The 20,128-nt window shown below is 42.7% G+C and overlaps 1 protein-coding gene across 2 annotated transcripts in view; it reads left to right on the forward strand.

Annotated features, from left to right (window-relative positions):
- Window positions 1–20,128, forward strand: part of SMARCC1 (SWI/SNF related, matrix associated, actin dependent regulator of chromatin subfamily c member 1) — a 151,779-nt gene that overhangs the window by 115,401 nt on the left and 16,250 nt on the right. For both annotated transcript variants that reach the window (XM_065586693.1, XM_065586694.1), the window contains 2 exons: window positions 2,337–2,471; window positions 8,101–8,359. In XM_065586693.1, coding sequence (XP_065442765.1) covers window positions 2,337–2,471; window positions 8,101–8,359 — 394 coding nt within the window. The remainder of the gene's footprint in view (window positions 1–2,336; window positions 2,472–8,100; window positions 8,360–20,128) is intronic.

Raw genomic sequence — 20,128 nt, forward strand, 5'->3', positions numbered from 1 at the left:
TGGCCGCACCCAGCTTTCCTGCCCAAGATGGTCTCGCAGTTTCATATAGGCCAGGACATTTACTTATCTGTCTTTTTTCTAAAGCTGCATGAGGAGGAGGAGGAGGAGCATAGATTGATTTCCCTAGATGTCAGGAGGGCGCTGGCCTTCTACATTGAAAGGACCAAGCCATTCTGCAAGTCTACGCAATTGTTCATCGCAGTGGCCAACAAGATGAAAGGTCATCCAGTGTCCTCTCAAAGAATTTCTTCTTGGATCACTGCCTGCATTCGCTACTGCTATGATCAGGCGAAGATGCCACCACCAGCGATTGTAACCGCCCACTCGATCAGGGTGCAAGCCTCTTCGGCAGCTTTCCTAGCCCAAGCACCTCTCCGGGACATCGTAGGGAGGCCACATGGTCATCCGTCCACACGTTCACGTCCCATAATGCACTTACCCAGCAGGCCCGGGACGATGCTGGCTTCAGTAGAACAGTACTGCAAACCGCTAGACTGAACTCCAAGCCCACCTCCGAGGATATTGCTTGTTAGTCATCTAGAATGGAATTGGCGTGAGCAAACGCATGAAGAAGAAAAAATGGTTACCTACCTTTCGTAACTGTTCTTTGAGATGTATTGCTCATGTCCATTCCATTACCCGCCCTACTACCCCTCTGTCGGAGTTGCCAGCAAGAAGGAACCAAAAGGGTGTAGGGTCGGCAGCGCCTAATACACCCACACATGTGTGGCACTGAAAGGGACACTACAGCCAACCCTACTGACAACTGTGCACGCTAAGGCAAAAATCTCTGACAACTGTGCACGTAGGCATGTGCACACCTAGAATAGACTGAACATGAGCAACACGTCTCAAAGAACAATAGTTACGAAAGATAGGTAACCATTTTGGGGGGGAGTTTTTGTTATTGAGCAATGAGTTGTAACAATAGCAAGTATGTGTGGTCAATTAAAGTGCTTCTGTCTTTTTATATTTTAAACTTGAAATACTCAAGCAGCGCTTGAGGGCTGTCTCATTTAGATGTCATGTATTTAAATCATTAATCATCCTTAGACATACATCTGATTATCCACAATAGTAAAGGTAAAGCTTGAGGGAGATATTTGAGGCCTGTTGGTTTTGTCTGTAATCTGTTTTTGCACTCTTAAATTTCGAATGTAGATTCAGTTTTTCATAAAAGAGCAATGCTGTAAGCTGGTTGTAAAGGAAAACTGGGGTTTCTTTTATATAACCTTTCAACAAACTTTATACACTGATAGTGAGGCATAGCTACTTAAGGCGGTGTAGACTCTCTCCCTGGTTGAAATGGAACTGCTACGATGGGCAAAATTGTAATTTTACTTGTTTGCTGTTGAATGTTGTAATGGGATCCATTTTTAACTAGTTACATAACCTCCAGTTCACTTGAGCAAAGATCTCTAGAATGGCAGAGGTATATCTGTCATTTCCTCAATCTTCCTGAGTGTGTCTCTGTGTAGTAGCCTCGCATTCACCACAATAGTAAAGACTTTTTAGATCACACGTAACTGAGCCACCATAAATCTTTTGCCCTTTGATCCCTTGTTAGCCCCTCACTCTTCCATTTTAAAACCTCTACTCCAGTTGCTCACAAATTCAGACGGTTTTAAGGGATAATCCAATTGTCTAGGGCAGGGGTCGGCAACCTGCGGCACGCAAGCTGATTTTTAGTGGCACTCTGCTGCCAGCTGGGGTCCTGGCCACCGGCCCCGCTCAGCCAGCTGCTGGCCTGGATGGACGGCAGCGGGCTGAGCAGGGCCGGCGGCTGGGAACCCAGCTGGCAGATGGAAGCCCAGACCGACAGCGGGCTGAGCCGCTCAGCCCGCTGCCAGTCTGGGGTTCCGTCTGCCACCTGCGCTGCCAGTCTGGGGTCCCATCCACCGGCCCCTGCCAGCCGGGGTCCTGGCCGCCAGCCCCACTCAGCCCGCTGCCAGTCTGGGGTTCCATCTGCCGGCCCCTGTAAATGTAAAATGTATTACTGGCACGCAAAACCTTAAATTAATGAAGATTTGGCACACCACTTCTCAAAGGTTGCCGACCCCTGGTCTAGGGGGAGTGAGCTTGTACAGTATTCATTTATATATAAGCTTAACGTCTATCTACTTTGACTAAAGACTTCAGAAATACTAGGAGGACTATCATTGTGAAGATAAAGGATTGAAAATGAAAAGAAAATAAATATTTGGTTAAAGTGAACAAATGGAAAATCTAGGACACAATTCATTCTTGGTTATTCAATCCCTTAAAGCACTGAACTATCTATTTTGTAAAGGTGGTGTGTGCGGGAGGGCTCTAACTTGTGTGTTTTTTATCCTCAGCACCTAGCAGCAGTGGAAGAGCGAAAGATCAAGTCCTTGGTAGCCCTCTTGGTGGAAACACAAATGAAGAAACTGGAGATCAAACTTCGTCATTTTGAAGAGCTGGAAACAATCATGGACAGAGAGAAAGAGGCAGTAAGTGCAGGAGATTAATTCTCTATGATATCCTAGAGCAAGCCAATGGCTAGAGAGGTCTCTGCATGTCAGTATAGCTGGTGTATTAGCAATTTCATCTGTTCCTAACCCTTTAGATATACAGCTCTCGTTAGCTCACCTAGGGTATATCTACACTGCAATTAAAAACCCACGACTGACCCATGCCAGCTGGCTCACGCTCAGGGGCTTTTTAACTTTGGTGTGGATGTTCGTGCTTGGGCTGGAGCCCAGCTCTAGGACCCTATCAGGTTGAAAGGTCCCAGAGCTTGGAGACAGCCCGAATGTCTAAACTGCAATTAAACAGCCCTTTAGCGCCAACAGAATCAGCTGGCACTGGCCAGCCACTGCTGTCTAACTGCAGTATAGACATACCCTCAGAGTTACTCACATTAAGCTGTTTAATTCACCTCTCTGATGTGTCTACCCAGGATCTCTTCTGTAGTGTAAAAGAGTGAGTTAGGACTATCTATTATGCATTGGCCCCTAATTTACCTCTTGCCCCCACCCTGTATTCATTTTGGGATGAAGATTTACAGAACCTGTGCAGAGATTACATCTGATGAGTAGGGGGAGAGGAGCAATTTGTAATTCAATGATGGCTATTCTTTACTCCACAGGGAATGGGGTGGGGAGATGCTTTTCATACATCACTGGGATATAGTCTCTAGGACACCAACCCTCTGCCTTTCCTGTCCTACCTTGGTTTTAGATCAAACACCTAGTTTGGACTTTGTCTGCTTCTCCAATTCTTTTGTGGGAGTTGCTCTTCCGGCTCCGCTGAGATTCTCACCGGCTGTGTGCTTTTAGTCAGTGTTCTACTCAACCTGAGTAGCAGAGTGGGTGCACTCCTGTGGGCAGCATTCAGCTCCTTGATCTGCACAGTGCACTTTACACTGCAGAGGAACTCCCTGAGTAGGTAACAGATCTCTGAGCTGGAGAAAGAACGGGCAGCTCTACGAGAGGGGAGAGCAAAGAGGAGGATGCAGTCATAGGCACAGAGAGGAATGATGAGAAATAATAGGAAAATGGCAGGTCAAAAGGGACAGAAAAAGAAAGCTAAGAAAATGGGAAAGAGGAGAAGGGGGCTAGGAAGACAATACTCTGGGAACATGCTCAGATTGGCATGGAAGGCAATGAGTAGAGACAATGGAGGGAAAAGAAGAGGAGATGAGCAGCAGGATAAGGTGATTACTGATCAAAGAATCAGCATTCTGTCTTGGGAAGACACTTAGCATAATAGTAGGGGCTAGGCCACGGGTTTAGTTTAATTTCTGATCATTTGAAACATGGCAGTCCTAATACAAATTAATAGTAATAAATTAATGATTTTGTGGTGGCTTCTTGAGTCCCTTGTTTTAACACTCAGTAATTTCTTTGCTGTGCACAATTAGAATAAGAAATACCAGGGGAAGAGAGAGTGTCTTTGCAGGATATGCAGCATTCACTGAATCAGCCTCTGATATATTGATCAGCTGTTTCTTTGAATGAGATATGATATGCTTTTGACTACTTCAGCGGTGAGCTCAAAGTTAAATTTTTCATCACGTTTTTTGCATATCGTGGTGGAGTAGTTTTTCTTCTCTTTGTGGGCAGCGTGATGGTAGAAGTAGATCAGGTTATGCGATATTTACCTGTAATTCCTGGGTTTTCCATACCCGCCTTTGTGACAGATATTGCAACGGTAGGCAATATTTTTGGGGACTGTATTGTATTAAATCTACAAATGGTTTCTGTGTGATTGTGTTCTACTCCATGGGGGAGGGTTACCACAGCTGCTATAGGAACTAAAACCAGTGGGATGTGATTAAGGTGAATCACTGAAACTAAATAACTCTAGAGAAGTACATACCGTGCAGTGGTTTGCACAGACTCCCTCATTCAAGCTGGATTTTCCAGAAACTAGGAAACAAAGACAGGCCTTTTGGTTAAAAATATATATAAATATAAATAAAAGCTTTCAGGGCTTTCTTTCTGATCCACCAAACTGTCAGGACTTTCTGTCCAAGGCGGGGCCCCAACCTTTGCTGAAGATTTGGAGAAAGAATAAATGTGCTTGCGTAGACAGAGCAGCATGGTAACTTGTAACTGCTGGCAACACCCTGTTCATGGTCCTTGGAGAGCATCGCACAGGGGCTGGCCTTTAGGCAGACTGGTTTGCTGAGGATATCAGTGTAAGACAGGGAACTGTGCAGCCTTAAAATCTTCAGTCAGAAGGCAGTGGTCCCTGCCCAGATATATGTGACAGCTGGAGACCTTATTGGACACCCTTGGAGTGGACTGCTGGGGTGGGGGGAAAGATATGATGCAATTCCTGTGACATTCTGGCAGTCCTCACATGTGAATTTAATGGAATTTACATCCGCATCTTAGCATTAGTCAGACTGATAGAGTTTGACAAACTGTGGTCTTTTATCAGAGTAGAACGTCAACAAGAGGTTCTTCTTTGCCTCGTATCCTCAGCTGTGTCACTGTGCATGTCTGCCTCTGACACTGATTGGCAACTAAAGAAATGGCCGTAACTAAGTTGAAAAGGTTCTCTGTAGATTTTCTTATCTTTAGGGGAAAAACTCCATTACAGTGACAGCCTTTCTTTCTTTTTTTCTTCTTTTTGAGGCAGCCTGACATTTTCTTTTTTAATATTCTATGTATGAGTTCCCCCCTGGCTCCTGGTGGCCAAAATTCAGCTTTATTCCACTGACACGCTGGATATTTAGTGGAGTAATTAAATTTAACCAAAACAGAAGTTCCTCGGTATTGTGGCAGGTTCCATACCCACATGTCCATACAGCTCCACTTGAGCTGTCTCAGCCCTCTATTAGAGTAAAGGTCACCTGCTTGTAATTGTTAAAAGAAATCTGCAAGTGGGGCTGGGGCGCGGTAGGAGGGAGGAGGTTTTATGCATAACCCATTTTGTTCTATTTGTAATCTGAAGCTATTTCAGTGCTGTCAGCGCTGATTATGTGTAACTGGAGATTCTATTGATAGCAGCATTGTTGAGCCAGAAGTTGCGGTAACATATGAATGAACGCACTCTTTTTACTGTCATGGAAAGGCAGTGTGGGAGGTAGAATGATGAACCAGTGATGGCTGTTGTAGTGTGCACATGTTAGATATTTATAAGTCATTTCTAATTGTGCATCATTTGGAGGCAGCTTGAAAACATTGTGCCTAAACCTTTTCCTGTTGTAGATTAGATGTTTACAGCAAATGTACTGAAGAGCCTTTTGTGACTCCTGGACATAGCATTTCTTTCCATTTCCTGTCACCTCCATGAGTCAAGTTGTTCATGCACTGGTTTGTGATGTGGACAGATGTGCACGGTGATCCAGGCTGAGACAATCTAATTTAGCTCCTGTATGATTTGTCATCGTCAGGTTATCACCTGGCTCTGAGAACTGAAAGTTAAATGCATGTGTACTGATGTTCTGATCTGCCTCGACGCAAAACCTATTTGTATTGATGACAAACCCTCCTGAAGCCTAATTCTATTGACATAACAATATGTTACGTATCTTTTTAAATCCGTTGTGTTTGGGTTTTTTTGCACTTCTCATGGACTGTGGCTTAGCAGTTTCCGAGCTAGCATGTGGAACCTGCTATGTTGGGCTGTGAATCAATTTTAGGCCTGACTTGCATCACAGCTCATGTATGTTTCACATGAGCCTTCAACTTTCATGAGTCTCTTTTGTGGGACTGTCTGTTCTTGTCCCCCTATCCTTTTTGCCATCCCAGTGGGGAAAATGTGTTGAAGAAAAGCTTTCAAAAGCATTTAGATCTGATGCATATTGCTAGACGTTTGTTTGCATTGTGAGGAAGTTTGTAATAACATTCTACTGGATTGCCCTCTTTACATGTATTTCAACAAGAGAAGGTGGCCTGCAGATGGAGAATCAGGAATGTGTTAGAATATAAAAGTAGGCTGCAGTGGTATCTCTTTTTATTAAGCCTTGCTCTCAGGGCCCTTAAAGCAATTTTGCTGTGAACTGCCTGCCACCTATTGTTTCTGTTTTCACACATGAACCATTACACCATTGGAGTTTTTGTCTTTTCATTGTATCAGGTTCCTCCTGGTAAAGTGTCAAATTGGTCAAGGACAAAGAAATCATGGCAGCATGAATAAACACATTGTGGTCATTACATGTTGAAAACAGCCCCCCACAAGAGCTATGCATTATTCATTGGCTCTGGTCGCCATCTGGTTCTGTTGGTGAATGCTCTGTGGCCTAATGTTTTTTCATTCACACTTTGGTAGTGAACAGTCTGCTGCATAATGTTTTGTGGAGTGGAGTTCTTCTAGAAATCTTAAAGTATGTTTGCAATGAGCAAAGGACTCTGAATGCAGACAAACTGTTCTTTAGACCCCATAGTTTGTATTATAGCTTTAAATGCTTCTATTCTTCTATTTGAACGGGCATTTAGCTTCTGGGGTGGAGAGGATGTTTTTGGTTTTATTGAAAAATCACAACATCTCTCTTTTGTTTCATTCTTCTTGGGGAAGGGAAAGAAGAGTTTAGTTTGTATCTAGACATGGCAGTTCATCTTCACAAAGCGTAACTCAGCTGGGTTGAGATTGCAAAGAAACTGGGAAAGGAATTTGAGCAGTGTGTCTCAGAGGCTGGTATTTGGTCTCTGATCAGCTTCCTGGCTAGCAAGGTGGATGTGTTTTACAATAACGTTGTCAAGCTGATAAACTTCATAGGTTACTTTCCAGAATCCCATTTCCCCACATTTTTGCTTTTCTTTCATGACTAACTGAACAGAAGGGGGTTTGGATGGATCTGGTGAAAGCTATGTTGCTGTATACCTCAACTAGATTAAAACATTTAGAGGTACAAGGACACACTTATCTGTTACACTTTGCTGGGCTTAGAGTTAGCTAAGATTTACATATGAGCTTTTCTAACCATAATGAGAAGATCAGCATAGTAACAGCCCCATAGTAAGAAGTGTCTTCTGCAGATGGCTTATTTATTCAGCATCTAGGTTACTTGTTACAAAGCTTTGTACTGAAAGCACAATAACAACGTGTTTTTAAAAAGTTCAAGGAAAAGGCAGTTGGTCCAAACATGAAACCGTATTAGCCTCAGCAATCCAAATCAATGGTTAAGGGGTGCCTTGAGGCATAGATTTCACTCTGGAAATCTAGGCATAGAATTAGGACCCCGTATGAACTTTGTGAGCACATGCTGTTGGGGCAGAATTCGGTGGTGAAGTCTTTCCACAGAAAACTCCTCTGGTTGTATCCAGTTCCTTCTTAGGGATTGTCTTTCCCACAGTGCAACATGGAGAGGAAACTGGATCAGAGGAGAGAGTGATGGCGTGCAGAATTGAGAGGAGGTGAACATTTACAGTCTATCTTGGGTTAAATTGTAGTTGTAGTGCCATGGTGTTCCCTGGAATGGAAACACCATGTTAGAGTTAACTAACTGCTGTGGGTAGTAACAGACAATATCCCTCTTTAATGGCACGTATTGTCATCCTGACTGCAAAATAATGGTGAGCTGAGCAGGTAAGTTGCCAATTGGTGATAAGAATGTCTATCATTGTGGGGAGCACTTCTTACATCTTTTCATATTTCTAAATTGAATGTTTTTTATCTTGACTGCAGTTAGAACAGCAGAGGCAGCAGTTGCTGACGGAACGACAGAACTTCCACATGGAGCAGTTGAAATATGCAGAATTAAGGGCCCGCCAGCAAATGGAGCAGCAGCACAGTCAGAACACACAACAATCGCACCAGCATTCCAGTGGGCCTGGCATGAACCCACTTGGGGCACCGGGTCATCCAGGCATGCTGCCTCATCAGCAGCCCCCTCCATACCCTATGATGCACCACCAGATGCCCCCCCCTCATCCACCACAGCCAGGTAAGAGTTTGTAAGAGAAGATCATCAGGATTGATTAAAGCCAGAGGAAGAAGTGATGACAGATGAAACTACACGCCTGCTTGTGTACTTATTTAATGTAGTGCGTGTGTTTCATATAAACACACACACGTGTGTGTCTCTTATTCTAAAAGAGAAATGCACTTTGAGGCCAGAATGGCTAACATTATTCACGTATGATGCAGTTTTGTGTGGTAAGTTCTGTGACTTGACATAACTGCAGGCTATATGAGCTAATACAGCTCATATGGGGGTCATACTGGATAACATGCTAAATATGAGTCAACAGTGTCACCCCGTTGCAAAAAAAGCAAACATCATTCTGTGATGTATTAGCAGGAGTGTTGTAAGCAAGACACAAGAAGTAATTCTGCTCTACTCTGTGCTGATTAGGCCTCAACTGGAGTATTCTGTTCTGGGCACCACATTTCAGGAAAGATGTGGACGAATTGGAGAAAGTCCAGAGAAGAGCAACAAAAATTATTAAAGATCTAGAAAATATGACCTATAAGGGAAGTTTTGAAAAAACTGGGTTTGTTTAGTCTGGAGAAGAGAAGACTGAGAGGGGACTTTCAAGGAGGAGGGAGAAAAATTGTTGTTCTTAACCTCCGAGGCTAGGGCAAGAACCAAAGGGCTTAAATTGCAGCAAGGGCGGTTTAGGTTAGACATTAGGAAAAGTTCTACGATTCAATGATAGCGAGACACTGAAGGTCTTTGGGTTCGGAAGGTGGTGACTTGGTCAGAGCATCTGGAAGATTATTTTCGCTTCTGGATTTTAGACTGAAGAGTGGAGAAGTATATATCAGGAAGGATTAACAGATGGAGTGATGATAGGGAAGGTTGTAGTAGCTCAAATATGAGAGTTATGATATGGGACTATGAAGGAAAGAACAGATTTTAAGAAATGTTTTAGAGTGAAATGACAAGATTTGGAGAGAGCCTGTATGTGAGGAGAGAAGGACATAAGAATCCATGATAACCCAAAGTTGTGAGCTTCAGAAACAGGAGGATAATAGAGATAAATTGTAGTAATATGATAAATCATGGATTTATTCTGCTACTCTTCCCCTGTTACAATTAGAATAAATGGTCCATCGGATGAGCAGAGTGATGCTCAAAGTGACCCACATGGTTTTCATTCAATTGAATTGAAACCACGTCCATCTCCAGCATTAGTCTCTTCTTTTCCCAATCCCCTGAAAAAATGAGCTTCTTTAGAAGAACATAAGAGAAGGTCAAAGACCAGAATGGATCTGTGGTTTCGTAAAGGGAAAACTCCAGCTAGTTAAATAATTGGATTCACCTTAGTTACCTTATAAAAAGGTGTTACTGTATTCTTCAGTAATAGTCCAAAATATGGCATTTTACAGTAGTGATACTGTAATGTTTGGAACAAGTACCACAAGATTAGGTTCAAGAGATTTTTTTTTTTAATAGCCAAACACAAATCTTTCAAATTTTGGAAATGTGGTGCTAGTAAAGCCAATAAAAGTATAAATTACAGCAGGCAACAAATAATAGGGAAATTAGGAAAGATGTGGACAAATTGGAAAGTGTCCAGAGGAGAGCAACAAAAATGATAAAAGGTTTAGAAAACCTGACCTATGAGTAATGGTTAACAAAACTGTGTGTGTTTAGTCTTGACAAAAGAAGATTGACGGTGGACCAGATAAGTCCAATATGTTAAGGGCTGTTATAAAGAGGACTGTGATGAGTTGTTCTCCATGTCCTCTAAAGGTAGGACAAAAAGTAATGGGCTTAATCTGCAGCAAGGGAGCTTTAGGGTAGATATTTGGAAAAACTTCCTAACTATAAGGATCATTAAGCCCTAGAATAGGCTTCCAAGGGAGGTCATGGAGTCCCATCATTGGAAGCTTTTAAAAACAAGTTGGACAAACATCTGTCAAAGATAGTCTAGGTTTACTTGGTTCTACCACATCACAGGGCTCTGGAGTTTGACTTCCGAGGTCCCTTCCAGCCCTACATTTCTGATTCTCAAGTGTGTTTCTAACAGCATTTCCTTATGGGCCTAACACATCTCCATATGCACCGTCTGGGTACCTGAGACAGGAGAGATGGACAAAACTGAGGGGAGAATCACTTTTGGTTAGGAATATTAGTGTGGGGGGGGGTCATGTGATCTAGTGTGCTTGACAGCATAGCCTATAATTAAAAAACATTATAAATATCGCTAATCATTTTAATCATTGAATATTTTTACTGATTGTGTATTTCTCTTTATTCAAATTCTTAGATAAAGTTTATAATTATTTTTAATTTGTTTGCTTATGTGAGTTTGAATTATTTGAGAGGCCAAGTGTGGTAGTCACTGCCTTGGTGCGGTTAACCCCTTGTCTCACTGGTGGCACCGCCAAGTAGCTTTATTCTTAGCACACCAGGAGGAGGAGTCAGGCACTTACCAGTTGGGCACTATGAAATGAGCAAAGATGAAAAATTTTGGAACTGTTCAAAGACTGTGGGCACCCCTCTTCTGTTCGCACAGCATACAGGTGCTAAGCCAGCACCGAAACGGGAAGTGTGTGTGGGTTTTTATATATATATATATATATATATATATATAGTGCTAAAAATGTCCTGGAATTTCGTACCCCTGGACCAACGCTTTTCTGATAACAATGATGAGATACTCTGAGATTGAGGTGTCAGAAGAGGAGGTACAGAAGCAAATTGATAAATAAAAATGTAATAAATCACCAGGCTGAGATGGTCCATTGAAGAGTTCTTAAGGAGCTTAGGTATGAAGTAACTGAGCTGCTAACAAAATATGCAACATTTCATTGAAACCAACTGCTGTTCCAGAGGATTGAAGGGTAGCAAATGTTGTAACTATATTTTTAAAAAGTTTCTAGGGGTGATCCTGGGGAATTAAAAGCCTTTAAGCCTTACATCTTTATCTGGCAATTCAGTTCAAATGATAATTAAAAAACTATTAAAAAAAAAAACACTTGGAAGCTCATGATATGAAAAGGTCTAACCAGCGAAGTTTCAGCAAAGGAAAATAGCGTTTCACTAATCATATCAGTAGAGTAGTAGATGAAGAACCACCGCCTGACAAAATGTATTTGAACTTTTAAAAGGCCTCTGACAAGGTCCTACAAGAGGCTACTAAAGAACCTAAGGAGAGTCATGGGGTGAGAGGCGAAGTATTGTCATGAATCAAAAAGTAGTGGCTAGGAGATAGAAAGCAAAGAGGATTAAATGGTCAGTTTTCATCAAAGGTTGACAAATGCAAAGGAATGCATTGGAGGAAAAAATTAAACTACACATACATCGTACAGAATTCTAAACTAACTGTATCAAATCACAAACGGGACCTGGGTGTCCCAGTAGACAGTTGAACGAAGACCTCTTCTCACCTTGCAGCCGTGATCAAAATAGCTACCAAGATGTCAAGTTGCATAAGGAATGTGATGGTGAATAATGTGAAGAATATTATAATACATTTATATAAATCAGTGGTGCAGCCTCATCTGGAATTCCGTGTGCAGTATTGGCCATTCAGTGTTAAAAAGAATATTGCACAACTGGAGGGGGTTCAGAGAAGAGCAGCAAAAATTATCAAGGACCTGAATAAAAAAACTCTTTGCTGAATCAAGGTCGGGAAGATAAGGATTGTTACATTAGAAAAGGATCCGAGTAAGAAGGGACATGATGCAAGTATATACAATAATGTTCTAGAGATAATGGACTGGGAACTTCTGTTCCTCCGTCTTATAACACAAGAACAGAGGGTCATTCAACAAAATTAAAACATGGCAAATTCAAAACAGATGAAAGGAAATATTTTTGTCACACAACATGTAATTAGATGGTGGAACTCATTGCTACAAAATGTCATTGAGGCCACAAACGTCACAAGATTCAAAAAGGTATTGTACATTCTATATGGATATCAAGAATATCCCGAGTTGTTAGAACAAGTTTTGGAAGGGGTATTAAACCAGAGTTTCGGGGTTTAAGCCAATCTACAACTATTAGAGATCAGGATAAGACCCAATATCCGATGATCCCACATCTGCCTTTTGTGTGAGGTTCTTACATCTTCCTGTGAAGCATCTGTTATTGATCACTGTAAGACCGAATTAGGTGGATCTTGCATCTGTTTCAGTATGGCAATTCCTGTACTCCAATTTTCTTAAAGGTAAGAATCCTCAGCCCTTTCAAGGGATTTGTTTGCTTAAGAACTCAAGGGTAAAATCGACCTCTCTCCCTCTTTCGCCTTCCCCCTGTAGTGTCCTTGTAGAAAGAGGAATTGCTTTAAATGCCTTCAAAATCACAGGTGGAAATCCAGAAGTTTGTTATGATATCCTCCTAGGAAGACTAGGAGAGTCTCCATCATTTTAAGTAGCAAGAAAACCTCTCCAGCTACAAACTGAGAGATAACTTGGGGTAGTTTTTTTTTACCTCGTGAAGGAAAAATGGGATAAATCTCTGGTTTCAAGAGTGCATCAGAACTAGAACTTTGATCCTTGGGGCCAGTCTTAAGCACACCCAACAAGTTGCCTCCTCTCTTCCCCCCCCCCCCCCCCCAGTCCTCTGAATCAGTGACTCACAAGTTGACTGGAGTGGAACAGGCATAGAAGACAACTTGCTTCTTGATTTCTCTTCCCCTCACTGCATCCTGGCACCTTGGGTCTCTATTGGAAGATCCCTCAATGACAGTTAATTCGACAAACACAGCATAAAGACGTATCCAACAGATGTCCACCCGAGACCTAGGATAACTAATCCACAAATAGATCTGTCCAGATATCTACATCAATGCCTGTAACCATAGCACATGAGTATTTGTGGTGATCCTCATGGTAGTATGAGCCACAAGCACTTCCCTTCTCTGAGTCTTAGTTTCCCTTAGATATATATTAGCAGCTGGCATTCATCCATCTGAAAATGACCCCTTTCAGACCGGGTTTAAAACTGACCACCCAAATACCTCTGCTCATTAAGTGTCCAGTGTATTATTTAAGAGTAAGGTTGTTAACCCTGCTGTCCTGGAAAAACTCCAGGTTGGGTAATAGCACTCTGCCCCCCTTCCTCCCCAAACTCCCTTTGCGGTTTTCGGTTGATACAGTATTCTTCACTCCATTGTTAGTAGTGTAGTTAGGATGATGGTGCTTTGTGTTAAGCACTGCGCACACAGGAAAATACAGCCCCTGTCCAGGGGAGTTTACAGTCTAATTAGGTTAACTCCTGTGTTGCTTTCCACCCATGAGATTATTGCATTTTTGTGGTGGGTGGAGTGATATTTGCATGTAGTTTATAAAGTGCTTTAGAGTCCTTTGAGATGAGGGGCACGTCACTGAACAGAAAAACACAGTATACCCTGGAAGAGACTTTATGCTTATTGAAAGAACAGGAGTACTTGTGGCACCTTAGAGACTAACAGATTTATTAGAGCATAAGCTTTCGTGGGCTACAGCCCACTTCTTCGGATGCATAAGTTTATGCTTATTGTTTTGGAACTAAGCCTCTCTGGATATGTCTACACTGCAGTTAGACACCCATTGCTGCCCAGGCCAGCTGGCTTGAGCTGAGGGGCTTTTTAATTGCAGTGCAGATTTTCTGGCTCAGGCTGCAGCCCGAGCTCTGGGACCTCTCACCTTGCAGGGTTATAGAGCCTGTTCTCCAGCCCAAGCCCAAATGTCTACCCTGCAATTAAACAGCCTGTTAGCCTGAGCCCTGTGAGCACAAGTCAGCTGGCACACGCCAGCCATAGGTTTTTAATTGAGATGTATGCATACCCTCTGTTTGCTCAGCCTACCTTTTTCCAGTGCAGCCACTAAATGCATGGCTAAAATCCAAATAGATAAGATTTTTCTAGAGCTCTTGGAGAGCTTGGTATAAAACCGCGAGCAGGCATTTAGATAAGAAGCTAATCTAATATCTTGAATGATATAGCTCAATTGTGTCTCAGATGAGCTGCCATCAGGATAATAGCTGAGTTTCAGCCTGGAGGGACCCTCTTTCTATGCCTGAGGCAAGGGACTTCCCATCTAAATGTAATTATGGAACTCCGCATAAAGGAGGCGTAAACTTTTATATAAAGCCTTGGGATTTGTTCATTAACGTGGTCTCTGAGAAAAAGACAGCCACTGCATGTTAGATTATTTCCTTAATTGGGAATCTCCAGCCTATGTATCCCCCAGATCTTCTTGGCCCTATTTTACAGTGAACAGATCCTTCCATTAAATACCAACAATCCTAAAAGAGTGGGTGGGACCCAGTCTGTTTGTGAAATAAGACAGAAATCAGCCCAAATCTGGGAACCCTTCCATTCGGGGATTGGCAGGAGTTGAAGATATTTTTCCCAAGAGGCATGACCTTATCTTGTAAGCAAATGGGTGTATTAGACTTTACTAGAGTAATTGAAACTGATGCCTCCTTCAGGAGCTTGATAAATATGAATGAAGGGAAGAGCCTTCTCCTCATTAGAGAAAGGAGGGTTATCAGCTGATCAACAGTGAACTTTCTGGGGATCAAATAATTGTTCCAGGAAAAGATCTTCTGTCCCCTGTTGCATCTGAAGCTTCAGAATACCTTACATTTTATCATAGCATAGGTAGATCATCAGGGGAGGAGGGATAGCTCAGTGGTTTGAACATTGGTCTGCTAAACCCAGGGTTGTGAGTTCAATCCTTGAGGGAGCCCCATCTAGGGATCTCAGGCAAAACAAAACAAAAAAATCTGTCATGGACAGTATTTGGTCTTGCTATGAAGGCAGGGGACTGGATTCAATAACCTTTAGTCCCTTCCAGTTCTATGAGATAGGTATATCTCCATATTATTATTACACCCTTGTGATGTAGATGCATATATCCCTATTTTATAGCTGAGGAAACTCAAGACACAGAAATTACTTACCTTAGGCCTAGTCTTCACTTACCGGCTGGTCCGGCGGCACGCCATCGATGTTCTGGGATCGATTTATCGCGTCTGGTTAAGACGCGATAAATCGATCCCGGAAGTGCTCACAGTCGGCGCCGGTACTCCAGCTCGCCGAGAGGAGTACGCGGCGTCGACGGGGGGAGACTTCCGGCCGCGTCTGGACCGCGGTAAGTTCGGACTAAGGTACTTCGAATTCAGCTACGTTATTAACGTAGCTGAATTTGCGTACCTTAGTCCGAAGTCCGGACTAAGTGGGGACCAGGCCTAAAACTCATGCAGCAAGTCAATTGCAAAGCCATTATTAAAAATAGGGCATTCTTGACATCCAATTCTGTGCTAAATCTACTAACACGTGTCTCTGGGATGGATCCAGTTAACACTTTTATGATAGGAGGATTCTTGTTCCAGGTAAAAATAGTTTCTGCTTCGTGGGTATGAAGAAGGTAAAAACTTTGAGCTCATTTTGACATCACTTGAGGTTGTTTCATCTTTCCCCACATTATAAATTGATATCCTGGCCTTTTTTGATGTACCATTTAGCTGTAGATTGAGACAGTCCGTACTGGGAAGAGGAATTCAGTGATGTATGTGTTTCACCTACATCTCCTTCCCCTGTCATGTATATATTTCCCTCCTTGGACACTCCTGTGACAGTAGTGAGATACAGAATCTTTTGTCTCTGGGTCACCAGTTCATATTTCAGCCCAATCAGTAACAAAGTTTGTTACCAAATAATTGCTGTTTGGTGGCCTCTCTGAAATAAGTTAATGATTTTAAAATAATTATTGGCTACCAATAATTATGTTAAGGCATCCACATCACAAATCTACTTCACCACAATAGATGCTGATTAGCACCCAGGTAAACAATCTTAGCAAAGGTGCTAAAGATTGTAGTGTCTCTGGAGATGGAATTCACCTGACACTTAGTGGAAGTCCCTCGTGGTCTGGGCTGAGGGTGCACTGGCAGGAGAGCAGTTTGGTGAAACATGTGCTGTTGCTGCCAGGGTTGTAGAAAAAGAATTTTGGTCTCCAGGACTGAGAGTCCAGCCCTTTTACCCAACACACCCCTTTAAAATGGCTTTATAAAAAGAGCAAACCATTTCCTTGCCTGTTGTTTGTGTGGGGCTGTCCAGTAATGCTGGTAGCCTCCCCCACAGTGATCTGTCCAAGTGACAAGTACGGCAGTATAATGTTCATTCTACACAGCGCCCATTGGGTGGACTGTGACTTGTCTGGCAGATTTCTGCAAGAGGGTGACTCATGGTTTGCATTGGTGGAAATTTAACAGTGACAGAAACATCAGAAGTTACACTGTCAAAACACATTTACACATGGAAGAAAAGAAGTGGGCCTGAATGGGAAAAAATACTCGTACGGCTATCCATTTGCAACTCCTCAGTTGACTGTATGATTGCCTGAGAAGTTTGTGTGCTTTAACTGTGTGGACTTTACTCTGTTTCCCAACAGCGTTATTAAACAGGCTTCACTTTTGGCTGCTCTCTTTCTCTTAGTAATGAATAAAAAGTAGTAACTTACAATCCATTAGACCATGAACAAAATGATACTTGGAGTGCCCCTCAAGTGACTGGGGTAGGGGATGAAGAGATGATTCCAAGCAAGATGATTCCAAGCAAGATGATTGAAGTCTGTAAAACATTTATTAACAGAAGGAAAAAATAGCCCTGGCTTACAACCACCTCAGATGCTGAGAGAAAGTAGGATGGTAGCCCCTGAGGCTAGAGTGGGGATTCTTTTCTCACTAACCTGTCTCGGTGCAGCTCCCAGGGTGATGCTTTGTCTCTTATACAGCAGAATTACCCACAAGGCCTCAGTTCCTTTTGACTGCGTATTGCTGCTCCTAGGACTCTTTTTTACATTTCCCAAGGCCTAATTACAGCATTTGTTATTGTGGCTAATTGCATAATGGATCCAGATTCTGTCTGGATCAAGCTGGGGAAAGGAAGCCTCTGCAGTTTTTGATCCAGGCTCCTCTGGTAGGTTGCATTGACATAGGGCTGAAAAGGGGACATCAACTAAAGCTTTTCCATTTCAGTCTCTCATTAGTCCCCTTTCCTAACCTGAGAAAGCAGCAACCACAATGCAGCACTTAGTAGCCTGGTTTCCCTTCTGCACTGGAGAGCAGTTAGAAAAAGAATGTTAGTGATTTAGAGGAAAAAGGAAGAGGAGAGTTAAGCAACTTATGCAGTCTATCCTCATCCACTAAATGTCTCAAACCTTCTTCCACAAAGCCTTACCAAACACTTCTACCAGATTCTACGATCAGCATGGTGTACTGCGTGTCTGTACTGGATGGAAATCTGCATGGGGCAGGAGGTATGTCTCCTTATGTTAGTGAAGGACTGAGCATGCTGCTGGCACTTAACCTGTAAATGCATGTACAAGAAAGATACAGGGGCTTCCTATCACAGAAATGGGTTCTTTTCCAGAGGCTCGGAGAGGAAAAGGTACAGTGTTCCATCCTCCTTCAGGAGCTCCACTTTCAACAATCCTTAAATCAAAATATCAAAGAATGGCAGGTCTAGATCCTGACCTCTCCCCCAGTCTGAGACAGTTCATCTGCAACTCTTTTCCTGCGAATACTGCAGCCAGCTGTCTGCAAATATAAAGCAGATAGACACATATTTGCAGGGCTCTACATATTTGGCCAGGAAGCCTCTTTTAGACATGCAAGCAGAGCAAGATAGGATGATGATAAAGGTGGAAGAGCTGACCTGTCTCTTGCAAACAAATGTTGGTGCAGCAGTGAGCAGCATTCTTCTCCCATCAACCCTCCCCATCATCCTTCTAGGGAACAAATTTTTCCTAAGCTTCATTCCTAAAATGGGATCACCTGCCAGGTTTCTCCCCTCTGTTTGTTGAAGCAGAAAAAAGGTCAAGTGGTAACCTCTAAGAAGCTTCAGAAGAGGAGCTCTGCTGCAGAAGTCCCAGTGGCACAGCCTGCAGATGCTTGTGTTGCTAGGGAGAAAGGGCTTAGAATCTGCATGGCTTGTTGGAATTTGGCATTTCTTCCCCTCTCCCCCCGTCAGAGACTGCTTGGAGACACTGTCACAAGTGCTTGAGAACCAGCAGGCAGGTCAATCTTCATTGACTGGGGAATTCTTTGATGGGGAAGTCCTTTTCAAGTCCCAGCCCAATCCTCCTCAAAGGGGAAAAGCTCTGTGATCGCGCCCCCCCTTTCACTTTTTCAAAGGGATCTTGGAGTCCTTTGAGAAGATTGATATTTTTTTCTGACTCTCCTTTCTCTCCAAAAGCAGGATCTGGGTTCCGTCAGGGGTGATCCCCTTTGTTTCCTCTCTAATTACATATTGGAGAGACAAGGGGCAGAGGGGCTCAAAACCCTCCTTGTGGGCTAAGGGTCAGAGTTTTCAAAGGTATCTACATTTCTGAAGATGCATATAGGCATCTAACTTGCATTGAAATGAATGGGAGTTAGGCACCTAGCTGTTTGTGAAAATCCAGCCCTAAATCCCAAAAGGGAGACACCATCTAGGAAGAGGGAGCAATCTCCTGATGGAAGCAAGTATGTTCCCTCCAAAAGGCAAAAGAAAAGCACAAAAAAAGTCTTAAGAATCATTCCAGATTCTCCTCCACTGGCTCTAGCTTCTCAGAAGATGGCAGGAACTCTCTGTTTTCCATTATGATCTCAAGCCAGTGAACTTGCTTTCCACCAGCTATGTTTGAGCCTTCTGACAGCCACCAGCGAGATCCATCGGTAAAAGAGGGTGAACAAGCTAAGTCCAAGGGAAAATATCTTCCAGTGGGGGAGGAACTGGTCTGTCCAATTTTCACAGACTATCTTCCTGCCTATTCAGAGACTGTTTTGATGAGCTCCCCACACACACACACACAGTGAAAATGCAACCCCCCTGCTGTGGATAAAAGGGTCTCCATGGTTTTCCCCTTTTAGTATTAAATTCACTAAAAATATGCCACAACATCGAGGTGAATAATTGTATTATCAGTTATTAAATTTTTGTCTTGTATGTTCACACATCATCCAGAACCAGTTTTCTGTGATGTGGAGGTTGAAATTATTCCATGAATAATTTTGTTGTTCGTTCTTGTCTGTAGTATGTTTGCAAGCATTTCATAGTGAGTGTCCAAAATTCAGAATTTGAGCTGTTTTTAACTATGTCCACATTAGTCACACCATATGTTTCATTTTCCGCACTGGCTTATTGTAACTCCGAGTCACTTTTCCTCTGCAAATATTCAGACTTTTGGATTCATAATTTTCTTCTTGCTAATATTCTCCAGTGTTCACTTAAGTTACTGTGTTCTGTTGAATGCTCCTGCCACTAAACTCATTTTTCTAGGGTCACAGAAGGAGTGTAAATTGATATTGGTGGGAAATGCTTTGCAGAATTCTCCCAGTTGCAACCTGATAGATAATTGTGTAATTATGGACTTGTTCATTTGTGTTAAAACTGTAACTCTTTACAGTCATGTGAAGCCTGGCAGGGGACTATATTCTGTGTATTCTTGATTGCTTGGTATGATCCTTTTTGACAGAATGACCAGCATGGCTTTAAAGTTCCTTTACTGTGGCTTTAATACTGCCTGGTGGTCGTAGCATATGTACAACGTGCCTCAAGTGGCACATGACCATGATTCAGCAGCGAATGTGGTCCATTGGTTGGATTATTAGCTTGCCCAACCCCAGCTGGGTACTAAGGGGGAGTGCGACATGAAGGAAGGCTGTTAACACCGCAGTAGGAAAGGGAAATTTTTGTGCACATGCATCTCTATTGCACTGTAAAGAACCATTGAAACCCTTGCAGGTAGAAGGCTTGGGTTCTTTCTACTAACAAGGTGGTAGCTG

Source organism: Chrysemys picta, chromosome 2, assembly GCF_011386835.1.
Source record: "Chrysemys picta bellii isolate R12L10 chromosome 2, ASM1138683v2, whole genome shotgun sequence".
In the NCBI taxonomy this organism is placed as follows: Eukaryota; Metazoa; Chordata; order Testudines; family Emydidae; genus Chrysemys; species Chrysemys picta.